Source organism: Homalodisca vitripennis, chromosome 7, assembly GCF_021130785.1.
Source record: "Homalodisca vitripennis isolate AUS2020 chromosome 7, UT_GWSS_2.1, whole genome shotgun sequence".
Lineage (NCBI taxonomy): Eukaryota > Metazoa > Arthropoda > Insecta > Hemiptera > Cicadellidae > Homalodisca > Homalodisca vitripennis.
In genome coordinates, this window is record NC_060213.1 from 62,441,958 (window position 1) to 62,465,985 (window position 24,028).

At 29.7% G+C, this 24,028-nt stretch overlaps 1 protein-coding gene across 9 annotated transcripts in view; it reads left to right on the forward strand.

Moving 5' to 3' along the window:
- The window catches only part of LOC124365926 (endophilin-A), a 71,123-nt gene extending 48,093 nt beyond the window's left edge, over positions 1-23,030 (forward strand). For 4 of the 9 annotated variants that reach the window (XM_046822052.1, XM_046822053.1, XM_046822055.1 and 1 more), the window contains 5 exons: positions 586-689; positions 4,268-4,449; positions 11,754-11,834; positions 16,298-16,416; positions 17,837-23,030. In XM_046822052.1, coding sequence (XP_046678008.1) covers positions 586-689; positions 4,268-4,449; positions 11,754-11,834; positions 16,298-16,416; positions 17,837-17,956 — 606 coding nt within the window. In that variant the 3' untranslated portion in view covers positions 17,957-23,030. The remainder of the gene's footprint in view (positions 1-585; positions 690-4,267; positions 4,450-11,753; positions 11,835-16,297; positions 16,417-17,836) is intronic. The other 5 variants (XM_046822058.1, XM_046822060.1, XM_046822057.1 and 2 more) reach the window with 3 other exon arrangements.
- Positions 23,031-24,028: the final 998 nt, after the last annotated feature.

Here is a 24,028-nt window from a genome sequence, read left to right on the forward strand (position 1 = left end):
TTGTTTGTTTGCAGCTCTTTTTATAATTGGCTCAGTCCGATTTACATGACTCAGATCTGTACTGCACAGCCACATTCCTTCCAATCGGATAGGAATTGAGAATAATCACTTCAATATAATTTGAACTAAAGACTTTTGTGATGTGTCTGACGAAGATAGCCTTGCTATCGAAAGGCCTCACAAAAATAAAAGTATTAAATATTGGTTTAATGTGCTTAAATGTAATAAGTAAAGACTCACATGTTTATTATGAATGCCCAAATTAACAAATTCATGGTTAAATCATTATATTTTACTGTAAATGTTCACATATATTGTACTCTTTGAAATGGTGGAAAAATAACATCATCTCTGTGAAAGCTGGCTGTCAAAATTGTAAGCAAACGGCAACGGACAAGCCTATTTCAATAGTGATTAAACTTGAGAGTATTATGCAAGTATAAATTTTAACGTGTTCATAGTAGTGGGGAGCTAGCTCTTGTGTGTTAACATGCTTTGAAGTTGTTCTCTGCACATTTTGTAACAACCACATGCTGCAGATTGTGATAATGTGTATAATCCTGTAGTACATGTTTTGCTATACAGGTTGAACAGATCTCTCAAATGACATCTTTTGCCGAAGCCCTTTACGAGTACCATCAGCAGTGCACGGAAATAATGAGGACTGTCGTGGAGAACCTACAGGAGAAGTAAGTGATAAGGAGATAGTTTACAAGAGATCCAGTAGTTTTGGCTTTTGTGACATTATGTTCTCTCTGAAATATTTAGCTTTAAAAATATGTGTACTGATTATTTCTCTATTCATAGTAAAGGAATTTTTAAACCTTTTTCTAAATGCTTTTTAGAAATCTGTTTATAATAATATATTCTATGTGTAATGTACTTAATGTACATCTTAACCTATGCTTACAATGAAAACTGCCATGACTGTGTCAGCAGACCATATTCTATCGTAATGGGAAATGAATAATATTTATGTCTAGCAAAGGTTGCTTACACATAAAATAGAATTACTGATTTTTGTTTTTTCTACATCTTAGGATAAAAAATGTTTACCATTTCTAGACATCTTATATTTACAAAAAACAAGTTAGGACAACAAGTTGCATTACAATGTCAAAAATAAGTAACATTAGCTAATAAGTTAAAATAAACAAGACAGTAAATAAAATTACAATTATTTAAAAAAGAAATACTATAAAACTCCTGGACATTGTAGAGACTTGCAGATATTAAAATAGTCTTAAGTACTGACCTTAATTTCTTTAAAGGCAAAGCTTGAATACTCCATGGTTAGGTATTAAAGAACTTTATCCCCTGTGCCATTCTTTAGTGCCAGTAATTGCAAAAAAACTGAATCGAATAAATCCTTGTATCTAATTTATTATTGGTTGTAAAAGTGTCCCAAGGCCCAAATCAACTAATGCAAACAATATACCATCTAATCCGCTGTTCTCTAACTATAGATCACATGAAGTTTAACTATGAGAGTTTAGAATATTTAATTTATTATCTATTACCTTGGAAGAGGTCCATAGCAGGAGTTCCGCAATTTAAGTAAATTTTACATTTTTACTGATAATTTATAGATAAGTTTTTTCAATCTTTTGCGCTCAACAGGCAAAATGAGTGCTAAACTTTCATTCTACTCCAGAGGCAAACTGAACTTGATTTATTCACTAGTCCCCATATTTCTGCTTCACTGTGTTCCTGCATCATTTCTATGGTTCCTATGTTAGACATTTATATTTCTTCTTCTATGGAGTCACTTTGAAGTTGTTTTTGCTGTATTATATATATAATATGTTTTCAAAAATGTATAACATGTTTTATATTTATTGTCTTCTTATTTTTAATATCATATATGATTGTTTTGTCTTGTTATATAAAATGTATGCAAAATAAATACAGTTTATATACTCGTATGTACTAAATATTTTCTAAATTTAACAACTTGTTGATATGATACACATTTGCCAAATGAAAAATGTTTTTCATGTCACAAAACTTAAACAAATTTTAATATTTATTATTTGATTGTTTTATTTTTCCAACAATACATAAACATTAAAATAACTTCATCATAACTTTTTTTATGTGGAAGGGAAAATCTTGCAAATGCACCAATCATTTTGTACTGATGGTATTGTCACTTGTTATTGTTACTTCTGTATCTTCTTACCAGGACTAAGACCGCAGAATAGCATTACTTCAGTTTAATAGCTTACTTTCAGGCTACCCAAGGGCCATATATTCCATTGTCTTCTTCCCCAGAATTTCTATCACTATTCATGCCTCTACATTGCTGTAGCCTTCCTTCTTCAGTGATAATGTCCTTGGTGAGTGTATCAATCTCCAAATGTGGCCTTCACTCTAAAGTCAACTGCTTACACATCAACAATATATATGTATATTAGATCTCTTGAAACATATATTTATAAAACTACTTGTTATGTTATTAACTCCACTTATAGGGTTATCTACCGGGTGAGTTTTTTAAAGTGATCCAATAGCTAACTTTTTAATTACACGACTTAGCACCACACTTTAAATTTGGAACTTGCTCAATTTTAAGTTTCACTCAGGAATACACTTTCAAATTTTCAAAAAGCGGTCAACTTTTTTTTATTTTGTCTTTAAATGGATGTGTTACTTATTATTTTGTTCTTTTCTAAATGTTGCATATATATATATATATATATATATATATATATATATATATATATATATATATATACTATATTTGCAAAAAGGCCTGAAAACAAATAATTTATTGGTTTAGATATGTGGATGATATATTATGTCTTTTCAATGGAGATGAGAACCAGGCAGAACACTTTTTAACATTTCTCAATTCTATATCACCAACAATTAAGTTTTCTAAAGAAATTCAAAAAGTCAAAATTAACTTTCTTGATATAAGTATTTCTAATCTTAATAGAAGTCACTCATTTGAAATTTATAGAAAAACAAACCAAACAGATCTTCTAATATCATCTTCCTCTAACCATCCTTGGAAATACAAATTAGCAGCATTTCACTCAATGGTAAAGAGAATATTAAATATACCAATGAGTGATGAGAATAAAAGTAAAGAAATTAAAATAATAAAATACCTAGCTGTTAAAAATTGATATCAATCCCAAATTGTAGACAAAATGATTAAGAAGAAAACAAGAAAAATCAATAAAACCAACAAAATACTACCTAATCCTAATACTACAGAGATTCAGAAATATATTTGTGTACCATTCAATACTAAATTAAACAAAGCTGTTCGAAAAACCTTTAAAAATTCAAAATTCTCCATCAGTCACCAAACAAGAAATAATACATTTAAACTTATTGAAAACAAAGTGAACCAAAATGATGACAAACAGGAATTATACAAACAATCCGGAGTTTACAAAATTAACTGTAGTGACTGTGAAAGCTATTATATTGGGCAAACTGGAAGAAATTTTAACAAAAGGTTTAAAGAACACATACAAGCTTTGAAAACAAATAACATGTCTACAATAAAATCAAATTTTGCTGAACACTTATTGGAGACTGACCATAACTACACAAATATTGAAAATAACATGGAAATTTTAGATATCGAAAGGAAAGGAGAGAAATTAAACACAAAAGAAAAATTACGTATTTATCTAAATTATAATAAAGATCCTCATAACATTTTAAATAGTAATCTGAAAAATAAGACAAATCCAATTTTTGAAAAAATTAAAATATTAAATACAGATTACTATTAAGAAAATTACAACTGTGTCATTTAAATTTAACATATGTTTAAAAGGTCCACATGTGTATATCTAATTGTTTATTATTTATTTATTTATTTAGAGGTTAATGTACACTGATGATGGTTAAAAACCGAAACACTGTATGTAATAAAAAGATTTTTAAAAAGGGTTTTAGTTACTTTCATTACATTAATTATAAAACTACATATTAAATGGATCTTTCAATGCTGCTGTGATAAAATATATAAAGTTCAGAAGGATACTGTTTACTGAGGCTTGAAAGTTGTTAGAAGTCCACCAAGCATAGAAATACTACCACATCTCATGTAGAATTAATTTCCTAGATAGTTTTTCCATATATAATTATGAAGTAAAAGTAATATAAGTTGTAAACTATTTTCTGTACTGCCATTTTGAATAAACAACACTTTACAAAACTTTACAAAAGCGTCACATGCATATTAGTTTTAATAATTAAGTCCAGTTTGCATGTGTAGTAATGTTGGTCTGTGACATTGCAGGAAGGTGGAGGCAGCCAACCGGCCGAAAGTGGAGTTTGTGCCGAAGACGCTGGCAGATCTGCATGTTGAGGGGATCTCGGAGAATATGAACGGTGGGAGCATTTTCCACACTGGCAACAGCCACACGTTCAGCCAAGAGCGAGACGACCCATTTGACCCCTGGAGTGCCAAACCGGCCAGAGGTGGTTGTTTATTTGTGGTGGTTGTATCGCACAGTGCACACTCGTTAAATCGCATCTTCCTAAATTTCCAAAAAGAACTCAAATTATTTTGTTATCACGATTCATAAATCATAGTGTGTTCATTGTTTTGGCCTAAATCTTGTGAATACATGTAAACACATCTCGCATTATTTAAGAGGGAATACTAGTTAACTGTGCTACAAATTGGAACTACGATCAAATCCATAAATTTTTCACCATAGAAACTTAGATTTTTAGTGTCTCAATGCTAATAAATTGTTAAAAAAAACTTTTACTATTAATACTGCTGGTTTATGATATATATCTAATATAGAATTGCGTATGGGAAATCTATACTGAATATAAATGATATACAATTAGTATTAACATATAATCTTATTTTTATTGCATTGATAAACTAAAATCTAAGTTTCTGAAGTAAAATATTTATGAATTTAACCCTTTGAGTGCCAACGTCCGATTTTACCGGACGTTCAGGAAAAAGTCACTAAAAATTGTAACCTTTAATATTTTTAAATAATATCATATTGAAATGTTTGTGAAGAATCGTTCTTTTCAAAATAAATTGTTATAGTACACTTCCGATCAAACTTTAAATTATGAAACTCACATATAAACATTTTTGGTTGCCATAGCTACCAGAAAACAATGTGACAATAACTTCTTAAAAGTTGTATAACTTACTCATTATTAAAGATAATAATATAAATTTTTCAAGATTTACAGACAATTGCATACACTTTCCAGTGATATGGACTAAGAAAAGGACATGAATTTTTTTGGTCATAATAATTTGGTTGAAAAATGAAATTAAAAAATATTTTTGAATTCTTTTGAGGTAAGTCCATTTTTGGTATTCATAAATTTAGTGTTATGGTAACTTTGTTATTTTATGTTAATTAAACAGAGTTTTCAGAGAAAAATAAAAAAAGAACCATGTTGATAGCTTATTAAATAATCGAACTGTGAATTTTTTTACTAAAACCTTGCAAAATGCCTGAAAAAGGGCTGGCACTTTTAGGTACACCCACTAGAAAAATACCTGGCACTTTACAGTATACCCACTCAAAAAATACTTGGCACTCAAAGGGTTAATACGAGTTCTTATTTATAACCTAATTTTAAACGTAAAATAGCACATAAGTTTTGGCACATGAGTAGGTCTTTTACCTTCACAAGTTCTGACAGTTTATGTAGTTTTTAAATATAATTTCGTCATCATACGAGTTCAAAGTACCTGGCATATATTCTAATAATATTAAAGTGTGCACTGTGTTTATTATTTTACTATTATTTTGCTTTATTTCCTTGTTATTTTCCTGTTCTTTTTACTACTGTTTTATTTTCTGTGACATTAAAACACTCACACTCATTATTATTGTACTGATTTCCTTGATTGATGTTATTAATCATTACAGAATTCACACCAAACACCAGTAGATATTTACATTGTTATCAAAGTCATTTATCTGTTTTTTTAACAAGTACATTTGTTTAATTTTGTCAGAAGAATAATTTTGGTACTGTTATGTTTTTAGAAAGTTTATACAATTCAACGTTAATTTTAACGTCACAAAATCTAAACAAAAGGAACTGTACATTTTTGCCGTTAAGTGTGATAAAGATCGTTATACTTTTTTATATTTGTTAATAATGTTTAATTGTAATTTTTTTATTAAATAATTGCTCGAACAGACTATATAATGTTGGTTTGTGGTTAATATCACTAGACATACAATAATTGCTAAGGTGTATCTATATACTCCGTATGTAAATAGTTCTTTTAAATATATAGAAATGTAAACTTGTATTATAAAATATTATAATTTTTCAGTCATTTTGATTTCAGTTAATATCTAGTTGACAGGCTATATTATATTTAAATGCATTTCCATAAGTGCTCACTCATACTTTACTATTGACAAACATAGAGCACTCATAATTCAACAACACGTACCTGTTTGGACACGCATCTTGCCCAACCCGAAAAAGAGCAACATTTTTTGTTTGTGTCAAAGTAGTTCGATTTTTAGTGAGGGTTGCTGTTTGAAAAATTGTAAGTTAGAAGGAGTTATCGCTGTAGATTTGAATAAACAACAAAGTAGAAATATTTCTTTAGTTTTCTTTTTTATATGCTATCGCTAAAAACTTTAAAAATGAGGAGAGGTTAATTTTGATTACCATATATGAAATTGTAAACAGTGTTATTAAAATTTGATTGATTTGCCAATATTTAATCTCAAACTCTTGTCAATATCTTAACACTTAAATTATTCATTGGACACCGAGGTAAGTAAGCACTAATTAACTACTTTAGCAATCTGAAGGATTGAAACGTGCAAGAAATTAGTTAGCAATGAATTGTTTAACTAGCATGTTAGAGAAATAAAGTGGTGTAAACCTTCTGTACTTTAAATTTAACATCTATAACCTACTGTTTCTGCAGTATGTTTTAGCATTATAAATATTGCATATTGCATCTGAGTTGTCTTTCAACTGTAGTTAACAAACAAAATATTAATAATATTATATTGTTTCATACTTGACATCAGCAATTAATTGTTTCGTTTGTAAAGGTAATTTTTGTAATTCAAAATTGTATTTGTTTAACAATGTCAAGAAATTATAACTTTGTAAAATAACATCTTGAGAATAATGAGAACAAATATTAGTTTTAGAGTGTCTAAAAAATAAATGTTATGTTTATTAATTTGATTTTTAAATGTATCCAGAAGGGCATAAAATGTCACAATTGTGGTTCATGATAAAAGAACTATAATAAACATTATCAATAATGGTTATTATAATTTCTTTGTGCACCTTACATGTAACTGTTTTAAATTATGTTGCTAACCTCATAAAACATTATGTAATAACTTTAAAATTAATTAAATCAAATAAAATATGTAGATGCAGTGTTTTTGATACTTGTTTGTGTAATATATTCTTAGATAATGAATGTTCAGATGCTATTTTTATGTCATTTAATAGTTTTCCAATCAAGCGTTCGATCTGCACACAAAAAAGATCATATTAGCCCAGGATTCTTGAGTGACTTATGCAAAAATAGAACCATTTTGTCCTTTTGTTGAACTATTCAAGAGAATGCTAATAAAGTGTACTCTTTGATTGTGTGCCCACAACAATAAGTGGCCAATATGCATCCATATGATTACATGCCATCATCTTATATGCACAATTGGGTTCATCATGAATGTTTAATAGTAAATTTAAGAGCACGGGAATTAGAACGTAAAAATAATTGACAGATAGATAGATAATGTTAATGATAAAAGGAAATATTATGTTGCCATGCATCTTAAAGTGTATTTGATGTTTTAAGCTCACAACTCAACAAAAATTGTTTTGTTACAATAACAATTTTCACAAATGACAATTTTGCTACTGTGTTCATTTTTTTAACCAGTATTCCCGAATTTATTTTGTTTTACTTATTTACTTTGTATTAATCCTTTTCATTTCATGACTGTTTTATAATGCAAGCACCACAAATGTTCGAACTGGGTCAGTCTATATCTTGGTCATATTATAAGTGATTAGTTTCTATAAATAGTTGTTAATTTTAGAAACTAGGTTCGAAGCATAAATACAGTAGACACCCTCTTGTAGGTAATTGTCAATATATAACCTCTATCACACACGGGTCTTACAACTGACTAACCTACAATAGTTGTATTAAACCATGTTTTTTTTTCGAGTGTTGTAAATTGATAAAACAAATTAAACCATAAAATTTGGGGCTTTTATAAGTTGTAAGCATTTTGCGGTCCGCAGTAACTTTCCTAGAAAAAAGTTAAAATACCTATCTTATGGCAATTTCTACAAAATACGAGTGAAAAACATTTTGATAAAAATTGATCATCCCTGTTAAACATTTTTATTTAACTCGCTAGTTACCTGGAGGAGGATGCCTTCTGTATAACACTGTGAAATATTAGTTTTAAACACAATTATTAAAATTAAGATTAGTTCAGGTTCATGTATGTATGTATAGAATGGACCTTTGTTTCTGCAGTTAGTATAGTAGGTTTGCAGCCATGCTAGTTTATTCTTGTTTGGAGGAATGGAAGTAGTCATATATACAAGACAGTATTTGACTGATTGATTACCACTGTGTAACACATAGAATATCAACATATGAACGAGATATTAGAGACTGCGGTATCAAAGGTCATCGTCACCTCTTGATTTAACAATATAATAATTGAGTCAAGACTGATACAGAAAATGCATTTTACAAACATTCTTGGATTGATTCTAACTGAATAAAAAGTATTATTTTTTTGCTGCACAATGTTTTTAAATGTCTTAATTGTTCTATTGAGAATTGCACTCGTCTTAACTATTTTGTACATTAAAACTCAAGAAAACTGCCACACAATACTTACTCATTTAATTCAATTTTCACCATTACTACTTTATATGGCTGCCTGTACTATCAGTTCACTAACTGCAGATATAAATTCATTTTATATTTAAATGTTGCTTGTACAATTGCACAAAAATATTTGTATAACTATTCTTTATTTCAATAACTTTGTACCTGATTTATTTCATTGGTACATCTGAGTAATAATAGATCAATGACTGAAAATTTAAGTGTAAATCTGATAACTTATTTGCTTAGTAATGAATCCTTTTAGTGCTCACAATGTTTTTTGTTAGTTAGCTGAATTTTCCAATGCCTTCACCCAAAATGCAAATTTTTATATAAGTTAACTTTGTGTGAAAATCTTCAATTTTTTCTTTAAATAATAGTTCATTTAATAGGCTCTCTAAAAACAAAACATGTAAAGTATATACTATTTTAAAACATGTTTAATTTCTCATTCTTTCTGTTTTATTCCCAAAATTATAAAGAAAAAAGTATTAAAAAAATAAAGAAAGAAAGAAACACTTCTTTATTGAGGCGAAATTAGGACCATATATATGGTCCTTTCTTACATTTAACCTCTAGTATCAGTCCCTTACAAATAACCTTATTTTGTTGACAATAAATAACTATTTTAAGATTTTATCTCTAAACATAATAAAAAAGATATTAGACTTTTAACCCTTTGGATGCCAACGTACCGGTATTACGGCCGTCGGCTACTCAACTGAAAATCGCCAACGGCCCGTAATATAGGTACGTCACGTTTTTCACCTTTAATTTTCTTATAGTTCATCTTATTGCCGCGAAATTTTGACTAATCGATAGTCGATTAGTTGCTTTGCAACCACAAAGTAGTTAATTCGTTTATGGACTGTTTTTTTTGGTCGTATTTGAGCTTCGCAGCTGTTGAATTGTTTGGTCGAGATTGAGGTTACGTTCGTGTTGCTATGCGTTGTTTACGTTTGTAATTCTCTCATTACTTTTGTTGTTAGGGCATTTTTACTATGCCCCTTAAATTAGATTCATTGGTACTTTGGGATTATACAGACCACACCTAGACATGAATCGTTATTTGACATTTAGCTTCAACTGATTAATAGATTAGCGTAGAACAATATTTCGTCAGTATAAAACAGGAATTGTCTTATCGCAAACCCCTCCCCATCCTCAGACAGTTGACATTTAGCTTCTACTGATTACTAGATTAGCGTAGAACAATATTTCGTCAGTATAAAACAGGAATTGTCTTATCGCAAACCCCTCCCCATCCTCAGACAGAGGTCAAAGTCGAGCGGTGTAGTAGATAACGTGATTGCAGAGTCTCGCCGCCCGTTCGCTTTGTTGTACTTTCGTATTTTACCCCTACATTTCTCCAAACACAAAAATTCAACAAAAACAAACATTACCAAACAAAAACTAAACTCTTTATTGAAAAAAAACACACAAAACTTGTCATTATTCTTGATCAAACTCCACCACCCAAAATGCGAGTGCCTCCGGCCGAAGGTGCTTCCGAAGCTCGCGCTGATGTCAACGAAAGAAAAACATCCCTCGAGATAGTATCTATCAGTAAATATAATTCTAGAGGGGCTAATCAGAAATATAAATTGAATTGTAATGGAAAGGCAATTATGTACCGTGCAAAAAACTTAAATAATCATGTGATGCCGCGCGGCCTGCCGTAATCGAGATTCTCGAGAAAGATAAGATAACAGCGACCACAATACCGATCACAATACCTGGAAATGCTTGTTGATTGATGGAATGTTAGTTCTGTTACTCAAATACATCGTTTTATAATGTTCTAAGTTCATTGAAAAAAGTTTAAGCGAATCTGACCTCATTAACAATTGATAATCTTTGTAAGTTTGTAATTTTGTAATTAAAAAGTTGTTTTTTTCGTTCTACAATGTTTGTTTATAATATATCTATAAATTTATAGTTTTGTGTTTTTCATAGTGGTGTGGTTGGTATAATCCCAAAGTACCGATTTGTATAGTGTCAAATATTGATTTGTGAATATAGTGTAACATTACATACAACGTCCATGCAAATTACAAAAACTGTGCCCGTGTCACATTTAGTGAAAAAAATCATAACTGGACTTCTATATAAGGTAGACTTTTGAAATTTTGTAATTAGGTTAAGGGTTAGATATAGTTTACTAGGATATAACAGGAAATCAGCATACATTTTCTTTTAAACCACTTATTTGTGCTTAAAAAAAATGTTTTTTGGAAATTTTAATTTTTTTTTCTTAATTTTAAATTTTTGTATAAGTTTAAATTACATTTATGCAACTAAAATTTACCAACATAACAAGGGCATTTCATAAGCAAAATAATGGTAAAAAATCATCAATATCTGTTAAAAAATAAAAAAGTTATGATACATTTAGTGAAAGCTTGCAAAACTGCTGTAAATGCCCTTGGCGTTTCTGGGTAGTACTTTTGGAAAATGGGCTGGCATCCAAAGGGTTAAACGATCTCACACACTGCCAACATATGCAAAATATTTTTCCTAAAAGCATAGTTAATAATTAAAGAGTTGTTTCATGTATTTGATAATAAAAATAAAAAAATAGTAATTGCTTTGAAAATAATAATTTTCAAAACATTTGAATGGTGAGAAAAAAATGGCCTGATATATCGGACTTGCACTGAAAGGGTTAATTAAGCATTAATAAAAGTTGAAAAATATGATACTATTCTTCATTCAAATATGTTATTAAAATATCATTTTAAAATTACATTTTATATGACACTCAGATTAATTCATACGTATGTACAGAATGGGATATTAATGGTTATTGAGTTTTAATATTCCTGGGTCCACAATGACTGGTGAGTGCTCAGATTATGTTGAGCTATATTAAAATGATGTGTAGGCACATCCCAAGCGAACTCTCCGACACACAAGCCGAACCAGCTGGAACTGATAACAAATGCCCAGCCTCGCTCCACCAACGGTACGCTGCATGTCCCCCTCCCTTCTCCCCCTCTAGCATGTGCTGCATGATGGAGGCTTTCCGTTTCTCTCCGCATCGCCAATATTTAATTGTTCTGTTACGTTTGTGATTTGTCCAATATAATGTTTGCTTTAGTAATCACGGCTTTTAAATATTTTATATTGTTATTGTTTTAACTATTTGTTGCCCATTTTTCCAATTTTCGTTTATAGTGAAGTGAGAAATGTAGAAAGTGTGTTGTTATCTACAATTTTCGGTTTTAATCAATTTTGAACATATTTAAGGCTATAAATTTGACCAAGGATTTTATTATAGTTACAGAGGTAAGGTTGATTTACCAAAGATCTAATAGGAATATAGACTTAAAAATTATAGAATCTGAAAGAGTTTTGAATGGAAAGTTTTACAAGCAGCTAAATGTACGAAACTGACATAGTCAAAAGACTAGCATTAAATGGAGTGGTGCTTTTATAGTATTCTTGCCTCTCTAGTTCAGTATAGTTAGAAGCATCACCTAGAAAGATTGTGTCTTGTTACGGTAAATACTTATGTGAAAGCAGTTTCAATTCCTCTGGTTTTTGCGATCACCTACACTTATTTGTGTAAAATTATAGTTTATTCCAGTAAGGTAGTATAGGTTTCTTATTTATTCCAATAAATTATTTGATAATGGCTCTTGTACATTTGATTTTTCTCATAGTACTAATTTTGTAAATAAGTTTTTACCAAAACCATCGCTGTTTCACCAAATAGGAAGCAAAATGTAACAGCAGTGTCACCAGCCATGAGACTGAATTTCACCATGAAAATAAGAGCAAATGAAACTGCTTACTAAATCACTTTTATAAATAACAAGTGCGGAATATTCCAATAACTTGGGTAACTCCTCTTAATGGAGTAACACTTCAAAATGATGAAAGTTTTCACCATAACTTATGCTTTTGTCAATGGAGACGAGAGAGTTTCATAAATCTAGTACAACAATATCTACATTTACTGGCTTTTCATGTATTAGCCTAAAGGTAAGTTATGTCTAAATTTCTCTCTAACTGTTTGGTAGACTTCATATTCAAAAATTCTTCAAATGTATTTAGCTCCAATTAGAATAATTTCCTTATAGCTTATTTATTTTAAAGGTATATTTTATTTATTTACAGATTATTTTATGTACCTGAAAATTGTATGATAATGAATATTAATTTGTTTTAGCTATTATTTATATTGCCTTATTGAGACTAGAATAATTTTATACTTATAACTATAGAAAAGTATTGTAAGCTATAATAAAATATTTAAAATAAATATATTGTTCATTAAATAAGCACTTAGCTTTTAGGAGTTAATATATGTTTTGCTAATACGTAGAATTTTATCTATTTGTAGCATCAATTGAATGATTTATTTTATACTAGTAGCATGAAGTTCTGTCTCTAAATGTTTAATGAATATACTCATAATAACTTATACCATAAAATGCATGTCTGTCTGCTTTTAAACATTTATTTTTCAATTGTATTTACGTTTGTTTGTATTGTTTGCAGTTAAGTGTGGCAAATTGTATTCATTTTATCGCTGACTAACTCTTATAGTGGTTTCATTTAGCATTGTGCAATTTATACTATTTTTATAAACTGTTGTAAACCAGTTATTTAAACCAAGTCTGTGAGAGAAAGTTTTGAGTGAAATTAGTAATCTTCTAAGTTTTCCTGTTCTAGTGAGAGCTAATTAAACTCAGCATAGTGATGTTCAAACAATGCTGATGCAATTAAAATATTGAGATATTTTGCTGTCACTGTGGAGACCTCTCTTTAGTCAAAAGTTGTTTGACTGAAACAGTAATGTTTCAACATGGCGTAAAATGGAAAACTTTGAAAATTGTCATGATGCTCTAAGAATTTTCGTTGAATGACATCTTTTATGTTACTGTCAAGTTTATAGTTTGTGTTATACTTTTGTTAATTATAACTCACATGCAAGTCACAAAATCAAAATGACTATGGTCTATGTTGTCTATGTACACAACATAGTCTTCTAAACTCTTTGGATTTAGTTATGATAACAGTGACATCGCTGGGGATTTTGTCTGTTAGAGACAGTTCTCAAACAGTAAAAATCAAATGCAGCGGAAAACAAGTCAAAACAATGTTTTAATTATAAAACCGTTCTGTGTTACCAAACAGTGTGAACAGGATAACTAAAAGTTTACTACTGATCTTTATTTTTAGTGTCCAATATCATGTTATGTTTAAAGCTTGCTAGTTTTTATGAATATGAATTATTATGTATAAGTATGAATTAATTTTGTTGATTTAAACTCATTATCTTTACTTTTGATCTCCTGTGTTGTTTATTTGCATGCAACTATTTTATATGCTTCTTTTTATGTGGTGAAAAACATTATTGATAAGCATGTTAAATTGAGCTTCCATATTCATGTTTTGTTATTTATTTGTTGTCTCGAACATTTATGTAAGTGTTCTATTGATATGTTTTAGCATTGTGTAAAAGTTGTATTTGTTACATGTTATGGCATTGTTAATCAATTTTTTTTTAAGATTTCGGTTAGCAAATTTTCATTACATTGCACAAAAATTTATTTTGGTACTAAAACTTAGAGAAAGTGGTATTTCTTAGTATTAATTCAAGAAAGAAACCTATAAAACAGAATCACATGTATTTAATAGCTATAGAATCACATATATTTAATAGCTATAACAGTGTATTTAAGTCCCTCAATAGCAGACATTTTTGGCCTGTACAATCAGCTGAAATAATTTGTAAGCTGATGTTAAGTAAACATAGTAAGTATATACAACAAGTAATATGCTTTTTGAAATATCTGAAGAAAATTTCTTTCGACTTTACAGTGCAAAATATCGTACTGTATTGAGTTGCCAGCCTCACATCTGCTTCACACATTAAAAATTATTGCTCCCAAAAACAGACACATTTCACGTCATAAAATCATAATTCTCTATGGTAACGTATGTTCTGTGACCTACAAATATTTTGTATGGTCATGGTGGTAGTATAAGTTATCTATATCTTTTGACTTTGCTTATCACATCACATTACTCCAGCTGTCATCACACTGGCGGTTGTGGTGCCGGCGGTTGTGGTGCGTAGTTGTTGTGGTATTTATCCTTATTTTCCAACCAATTTAGATCCAATTTTTTACTTTTATAGGAAATAAAATAGAATAGAAACTGAAAAATATTGTTTTCCACATTAATTTATTTGTCACTCAGTACACTAACAATGAACAAAAACAATTGAGACAAATAATTAAAAAATACAAAGTAAAATCCTCTTCGTCAGGTGGGGGAGGATAGATTCCAATCCTCAAAACGTTATGAACTTTTGTAACCTCTAACAATTTCAAATGTCCGAAATCCTGATATACTTTCAAACCTTCCATTGGCAATAAAAAACTTTAAAACAAAGAAATTTTGTTTTGATTTGCTTTAGACTCAATAAAATTTTTATTAAACATTAGTATATTGTAGACAATTATGTTGTGTATAATATTATAAACATTATATGTATATTTTTATACTACAGTATACTTATAATGCATTTGTAAAATGTTTTAATTTTCCCTATTCTCACCTTTGTATTCTTCAGTACAGCCTTCAGAAAAAATGTTGTCAGTTCATAAGTATCTACTACAATTTTTGTCATCCTAAAAGGGTTCAAGTTGGCTATAGTTAAATAACCTGGAACTTTAGCCTATAATAACAATGTTAAACTTCAAACAATTTTATGCCCTTATTTTATTTTTGTAGAATTATGGTAGCTGTCTCATTTTAAAGATCGTATTAATACACATCCAAACAAACTCCTTTTTTTTAGTTCTTGTAACGTTTATAGTTCTTGAATATTCATACAATGTGTTCAGTAAAACAAAAAAGTTTGAGACATTTTTTCTGAATGACCAATAAAAATATTTTTAAAACTAAAAACAGTTGGACGTGTATTAATTAGCCATTACAAGTGGCTCTGAATTAGTTAGACAGTTCATTATATTTGCAATGCTGCATGTGGCTAACGCTCTATACTGTATGTTTGTTTGTGGTGCATTGCCTGATACTGGATTATAGTAAAAGAGTTAGATATTATATAATATATTTATTTTTATTATTTAAAATAATTAGATGCTTATTTAGTATTGTATTAAAAGAAGAATGTTTAAACTATTGTTACACCATCGCATTTAGTGTGATTATTATTTGAGAGTCTGGCGTAGTAATCATTATCACGATCTGTTCTGCGCACTGAATAAAGTTTTGCATTGGCATGCAAAAAGATGTCAACAAGTCCCATTAACTTAATTGACACGTAAATTAATATTATATGCTGCTTAACTTTGTTCGTTTAGTTGTGTTGACAACTCTGATAGAACTCTGTATTAACTTGTGAAATGTCTGGTGGACTGGTTTTGACTTGATCAAACATGTTGACAGTGTCCCCGATGACATCGCCAGTGAAGAGCTCACCCGCACGAACCCCGGCCATGAGGGGACCCTGTTGTACGGCATTGTACGACTTCGATCCAGAGAACCCGGGTGAACTTGGATTCAAGGTGGGTTCATTGCCAAATTTTATTTTTCAAACCCATAAATCTACTTAAAATACTGAAAATATTTTAGATAGAAATAAGGTCAAAGACTTACTTCTTTACCTTGGAGCCAAAAAATGAAGCTAGCGATGTTCAACAGTGTTTTCCATTAATTCCACAAACTAAAGAGAATGTAACAGTTCTATACTGATTGCTAGCAAATTATCATCATCTCACCAGCAGAGTCGGCAGAGATTTAGTAACCAGATCTGAGCTATTAAGAGTTAAGTAAACATGTAGGATGTATTTGAATCCATCGTATAAACTTGTAAAGCATGTTCTACAAAATATTGCCTCATTCTAAAAAAATGTATCACTATTCTAATCTTGGGAATAGGCTGATGCTAAAAGAAATCAATCACGATATCAATATGAAAATTTGGTTTCGATACTTAATTTTAAATTTGATTCTCTTTTGAACTGATAAAAAAGTTATGATTTTAATTATTTTTTTATTCAATAATAACATTATTTTTACTTTCCCAAACTCATATTCTTGTTTTACATTGAAAACAATTTTGGACAAACGGGTTACATTAAAATAACGTGAAGAGTGTTGTAGAATGTCAGGAGTAGAACTAATGTATGAATGTATGTAAAAGGAACTGAAATAAAATTGGATATGCATTCAGAAAAAAAGGAAGAAATGTTGGATCATATTGGAGACCACTTCTGTAGGCCAGTAAATCTGTGATGCACTATAACACTGCTCAAACTTCATTTCTCATTATTGAAGTGTATTCTATAAAAATATTTTTTAAAGAAGGATTCAATAAAATAACGTTAAATTTAACTGTTACATAGCAAAGTTCTTTATTTATTATTTAATTTAAATTCGTTTAAACAGCTAAAGTATAAACTGCACAAACCATGCATGAAACAATTCTCCATAATCAAAGTTATTTGATTAAAATATAATTTCAAAAATATTTTGAGTTTTAAAGAAAATAATTTTACAGAAACGTTTTATGAATATTTACCATAGTGTCATTGTAATAAACTCCAAAGATTTTTGGACATGGTGAAGACTTCTTTGTTGACAGTCTTTTCATATTTTAGAATTTGCCATTATCAGTAAGGATTTAAATGTATAAAAAAGAACAAAAATTGGAATTAACCAAGTAAAATAGTAAAAAAATATAAATACAAATATATGCTGCTTTTGCGAAATTCTCTATGAGTGCTATTGTACTAAAATAACAATCAGTTATAAAAATAGAAATATACATTTTTTTTATAACAAAATCTATTTTGCTCGTAGATAGTGAGAGAATTTTGGTTTAGACTCTGTAATTTTACTGGTTGTCTTGAAAGATAGCAGTAACAAAAGAAAGGTAAAATTTAAATTTGTTTATAATTTTCATTACTCTCTGGTGTGTATTAGGAGGGAGACACGATAGCTCTACTGAACAAGATCGACGAGAACTGGTTCGAGGGCAGTGTGAACGGTCGAACCGGCTACTTCCCCATCACTTACGTGCAGGTCGTGACGCCGCTGCCGTAAACAACATGGCCAACACTCGCTTCCGTCGTCACTGCGTCATCATTCCTCACCACCTTACCAGCTCCCTCTGTAGGCATCTTTTTAGTCATTTAAGGTAGTTTTCATTGTTAAAAAACCAAACTAATCGTTTTGATCAATTGTTATTAATTTTGTATTGCACTGTTACGATTACAAACTGTTTTAAAATGAATGTATTTTCTATTTAATAACATTTTAGTTATCTAATGCTGATTACCATGTCTCAATGAGTGAGAAGACTCGATTGCTAAATTATTCTATAATAGATTGGGCGTGATGTGTTTTCAAAATTACCTCTGAGAATCTTATTGCTATATTAGTTCACACATATAATCAGTATTTATTTATTTAACCTTGAATCATCATGGTTTCAAGGAAAATCTGCTGAAACACAGCAACAGCTTTTAACAACTATAAATTTGTCCCAAATTGAGATTATTTTTAAAACACATTATATTAGTTCAGTATCAATAGTTGTCTCACTCATTCATGCATACTTTATTTTCTATTTCTTAGTCTACTTTTAACTATTATTAAGATTTTTGTCTTATTTACTTTTGTTATTATGAACATTCTATTACAAAATGTTTACGAATAATATATTGAAATAATATACATTTCTTTAAATTTTGTTTTTGTTCTTGAGTCTTGTGTATCTGAGTGCAAACCAAAGTTGTTAAAAGTATTTTTCAAATACTATATTGTCCAACAGTGACGTATAATAAAACAAATGTATTCATGTTTTATCATAATTCGTTTTTACATTGTGCTGGTTTCATGTCTTTTTGTTTTATTGTATCCCTTATTTATTTTGGTTCTAAAATTACTGTTAAGGGTATTTGTAAAAATAATTAAGCCGTAAATAATTGGGGCTAGTCTGTTCTAAGTTCAGTAAATTAGGAAGCTGTTTAGTACTGCACTTTTTTACAGCGTTGTATATTTTCAGTATAAATAAAGGAAGCCATATTAATTTTGAATATTAGTGTTTCAATACCTTTAGAATGATGCACAGTTGAATTTGTTAAGTGTTATAAAACAATGTGATATTTTTGTCGGCATAAGTCAACGACAGCAGTGATGGCTGAACCGTAACTCTAACCACAACTGTGACCGTGAACCGTTGACTAGCAGGTTGCGTACGGCACACTTAGCTCGTTAGACGCTGTTTCGTTACGTCCCTGCAGCCATTGTACATAATGTATGTAGATTACCATGAGTTTCTTTCAGATCAACGTATCATTTAGTAAATGTTAAGACTGTGTTATATATCTTTTGTATTACATGTAAATTTTCCGTTACGAGTAGTCGATGTATGGAGGGGGAACTAGGAGCTTTTCAAAATTTTTGTTTCCCTACAATATATGACAGTTTTAATTTTTTTTAATAGTCTCATAGTGTATTGTTCAGAAGTAAATTATATAACGGAGGTTTGTATTATATAAAAGTTTATATTATTTTTACTGTAATTAGCTTGATATTGTTAGTTTATAAATTACATATTTTAATTATAAAAATTATACATAGATCACAAAATGTATCAACTGACATTTTTTAACTTAACTTTACAAATTACATATTTCTGTGTTTTATATTATACCATATTTTTATTTTCTACATAATATTATGGATTGTGATAGTAATAAAACTTAACAATGTTCGAGTTGTTTTAACTTCCATTCAAATGTTATAACTAAGATTCCTCCTCTATTCAGAAAAGTATATTTTACTAGTTACGTTTAGTTTTTAGCTTAGAAGATATTTCTAACGTAATCATATGAAAAACTTGAGATTTTGCCATATTGGATTCAAAGCCTGGATAAATATATTTAGCCATCAACTGTTAACTTTTACCAGATATTTATCTTGTTGTTGCATTTCATCTTCATACTTACATTAAAAGGGTGTTTCACTTTCAGATAACTTAAAAATCAGAACTTTTTAATACTATTGCAAATTACTCGATTAAAGCCTAATACTGAATAAATGGTGTATTTTTAGAGTAATTTTTTTCAGTTTTGCTGAAGAATTAAATTTATTTATTGAAACTTTACCACACTTGTAATTACAGAATTACTATTGATTACTTTTTACAATTGCAGAATTCAGAAAATAATTCTTTTTGGGCTATGAAAGGCTGTTTCCAAAAGGTATAGAACATTTTGAGTTCTGTGTTCTCTTGAATATATGAGACAATAAGAAAGTGCAGCACCCTTGTTTGTAAAACTGTGTTCAAATAACTAGAGTCATTATTATCCTCGTCTGCATTGTTAAATATCCATACATCTTCTGTGCTGAAATGTTCTCTTATCTTTTATTGTTTTGTTCTGGTAAAACAAATAATCTCTGTAACTCATTTTTTAATACCATCCTGTGATGAAGAAGATGATTCATAAGCAAGTGCATTAGTGTGGTAAAGGGAAAGACTTTAAAACAGTTTAAACTGCAATTTATTACATACCGTACTTTGAAGTTATAATGCTGCACTAAGCACTCTGTATAATCATTTGTAAAAAACATTGTGTTCTTCAGTTATTTAACTTTTTCAAAATTTGTTTTAGATGTTAATCTGAAATGATTGAGTAAATAAGAGAAAATTCTTTTTCAAAAGTAGCAATTTTAGCACAGGAGACACTGAAGACGCCTGCATGCGTGATGAAGCGTGTATGTTCCTGTCCCAGCATGTGTACTGTCGACACGTTTGATCACGCTATACTTGACAATACTCCCCAGCCAGACAATATTTGACTGTTTGGTGTCTGTGCCTCCTCCCTTTCCCCTTCACCTGCTAGAATGTGCGTAATAGATGTACTCTCCTCTCACCAATTGTGCGTTGTCTTTCAGCTGGAATGTCCGCTAAAAGTGCTGTCAGTTTTCAAGTATGTGGAACGAGAATCCTGTATTGTATTTTCAAAACATCACCAATTTTTCTGTACAGTTCACATGGTAATTTGTTCGTGTTTTTGTTGGCTGTAAACAAAATTGTAATGTAAAATACGGAGTGGAGTTTCCAGCCTATTTAATATAAAGGCTATACAGTAGCATTAATAATCTGGATCAATTGGCACCTAATCCTGTTGGGATTTTTGAAATGTCTGAATTAGCTAAATGAACTAAAAAAGAGGTAATGACAAAGAGCTAATGAAAAGTTAGGTGTAATCAATCATAATCACCCTGTTATTTATGAAAGTAGAGCTGATAAATAAAACTATTCATTAATATATTAATAAGCTTTAAATGTGTAACTTACTGAAAAAATAACTATTTAACTTGGAAAAATAACATGTTTTTGGTAAATCTGAACAAGTCTTGTAACAGATTTGTTTACTGAAAAATATCAGTACTTTTTCTGTATTACCTTATTCATCAGGTTTTATAGACATTCCACTAAGTTAGATGTTGTAAAGTAAAACCTGTATATGTACAGTAATGCACAGAAATGGAGATTTGACAGCCTTTTATCCGACTCAAAAAACTATGTCGCTGGAGATTGATGTCTTACTTTTGGATAAATTTTCGAATGTTTAAATTTTGATAAACATGATGGACTGTGCAAAAATGAACAGTGTGAAAGGTTTTATATTTCTACAGTCAATACGAATAACACTATGTGTATTTAATATTTTAAGACTACAAAGCTACGTCCCAACAACGGACAGATAGGTTAAGATACATTAGAGAAGCTTATCACCTATATCAGCTTTCCTCGGCAGTCATTGTACGTAGCTTTGGTTGATATTAGTGTGTGTGAGGGTCGTTTGAATTGAAAACCAGTGTATGCTTTATAAATGATATAAAATAATATATATATATATAACGTGTAAATATGTCATTAGATGTTGATTGCCTCCAATTTTTGTGTATATTGAGTTTTCAATTAAACAATAGTAGTATTGAGATATTATACATTTTTAGAATTAATGTTGTAATTTTTTTAAGCTCTAGATGTAAATTGGTAAAGTTATTTTTTATTTCATTTAGTACTGCATGTTTGTGATTGTTTATAAATTGATAGTTGTTTTCTTTTGTTCATAACTTAATTTTAACTTCTTTAAAACAATGTCAATGAAAGAAAGCAATTTAACTTTTATATGCCTTCTGTAACATACAAAATTGTATTTTGTAATTACTGTTAGTAAAGAATTTGCGATTAAATAAAAACTAAACTATGTTGAGAAAGATAGAATATATTTTTAAAGAAAGGGAAACCCAGACATGCTAGTAAGAATTTGATCACATTTGATTTTTTTTCATAAACAATTAAAGATTTTCTAAATTTAAAAATCTGTTAATTGTAAAATTTGACTTGTTAAAAAATGTTTGTTATTGTTGTAGTTTAGATATCATCTTAGTGTGATGATTCATCTGTTCTATTTTTTTCAAATTAACCATGTAACGGCAGCTCTGAACTAAAAGTCTAGTTATTTAAGATAGTTTAAAAAGCAAAAACGAACTCTCTTGAAAAAATACAGTTCAAACTGGTATTGAAACTGTGCAAAACCTATTAAACTTGCCAAGTAAACACAGAAATATTGGTGCTTTATACATATATTTGATAATGAATGATTCCCATTGTATCCACTAGTGCTAAAAAGTAACGGAGTTTCACGTACTATATTTTTACCGTAATATTGTTATTTTATTGGTTTTAATTGCTTATAAGTTTAAGTTAGTTAAAAATTATAGAAAAAGTGAGAACAGTATTATCAAACTTTCCATGGAAGGTGCTTAGCTAACCAGTAGACCAGTGCAGTAAAGAATTAGAGACAAAATATCAGATCAAGCAATAAATTTTACATTATATTTGATTGATTTTAAATGAGTGTCAGATTTTCTTTATTATACTGCATGCCTGTGTGCTACTCGAATCTATATCTGTTAACTCTTCATAAAGTCTGTATCTGTTAAAAAAATTAAAGTAAAATATATATAAAAAAAACTTGAATTGTTGTTACCTATCTCCTAGTTACCCATTAAGTTGTGTAGCCATTCTACGTAAGCCCTCCTTACCTTAACAGTTGTACATTATGAAAGAAACAATAATTATATGATAATTGTAGCTTTTTGAGTTTTATTTATCCTGTCTTATTTATTAACTGTCGATTTGAATTTTGATTGATGAGTAAGTGACTGTATAAACCAAACATCAAACCAGTGAGTCAAGCACAAGAAATGTTATGGAATATTGCTCAGTGGTCTATGGAGTTTCTAAATTGTGAAACAATACAGTGAGATCTTTGCTGGTGTATATTTACATAAAAATCTGGACATCCCTTGACCCTTTAAGGAGTATGGACGTCATATGACGTCTTCTTTTCATAGGCTAAAATGAGTAATGGATCCAAAAAATTACCAAAAGGAGTAAAAATTTAAAATTTTTTAAAAAATGTTTATTTACATTTGAAAGCTTAATAAAAAAGGACTACGTGTTCTACAAGTCAATATTTCAGTACTTTTTCAAAATCAAATGTCTTATTTCCTCACTATGGCAGAGTCAATCAATATTGTCTGCCATTTAGACAACAGTAACAAACTAGATGGTTGCTCAACAAATATGTCACTCTAAATATGGCCACAGTATGCAGTATATGAGGAATGGCTAGTATGTATAATGTGGTGGCATATTCTGATAGCAAAGCAATGCACGCGCGACGCGACCTTGAGTCAGTGGCTTCTACCGGGTGGCTACTGCGATCTGGTGGTAAAATCAGATTACAAGTGATTGCGAGCACAAACATGGAAGTTAAGTATGTTGCCGATAGACTGAACCACTTTACAGACAAATCTACTTAAAAGGCAATCAGGAATAGCATCGCATTTACGATAATACAAAAATACATAGGCTAAACGTCATATGATGTCCGTACTCCTTTGGGTCACTATAAGAATATACATCTCATATGACGTCTTTACTCATTATGTATAGATTACACGCACTCCTTAAAGGGTTAAACCGTAAGGCCAAACGTAAAGTGCCATCAAAGCACGGAGTATAGTTTCGTGGTGATACTACCCAGCACAGAGTATTTTTCTGTTTTCAGTAGGTTTTAACAAATC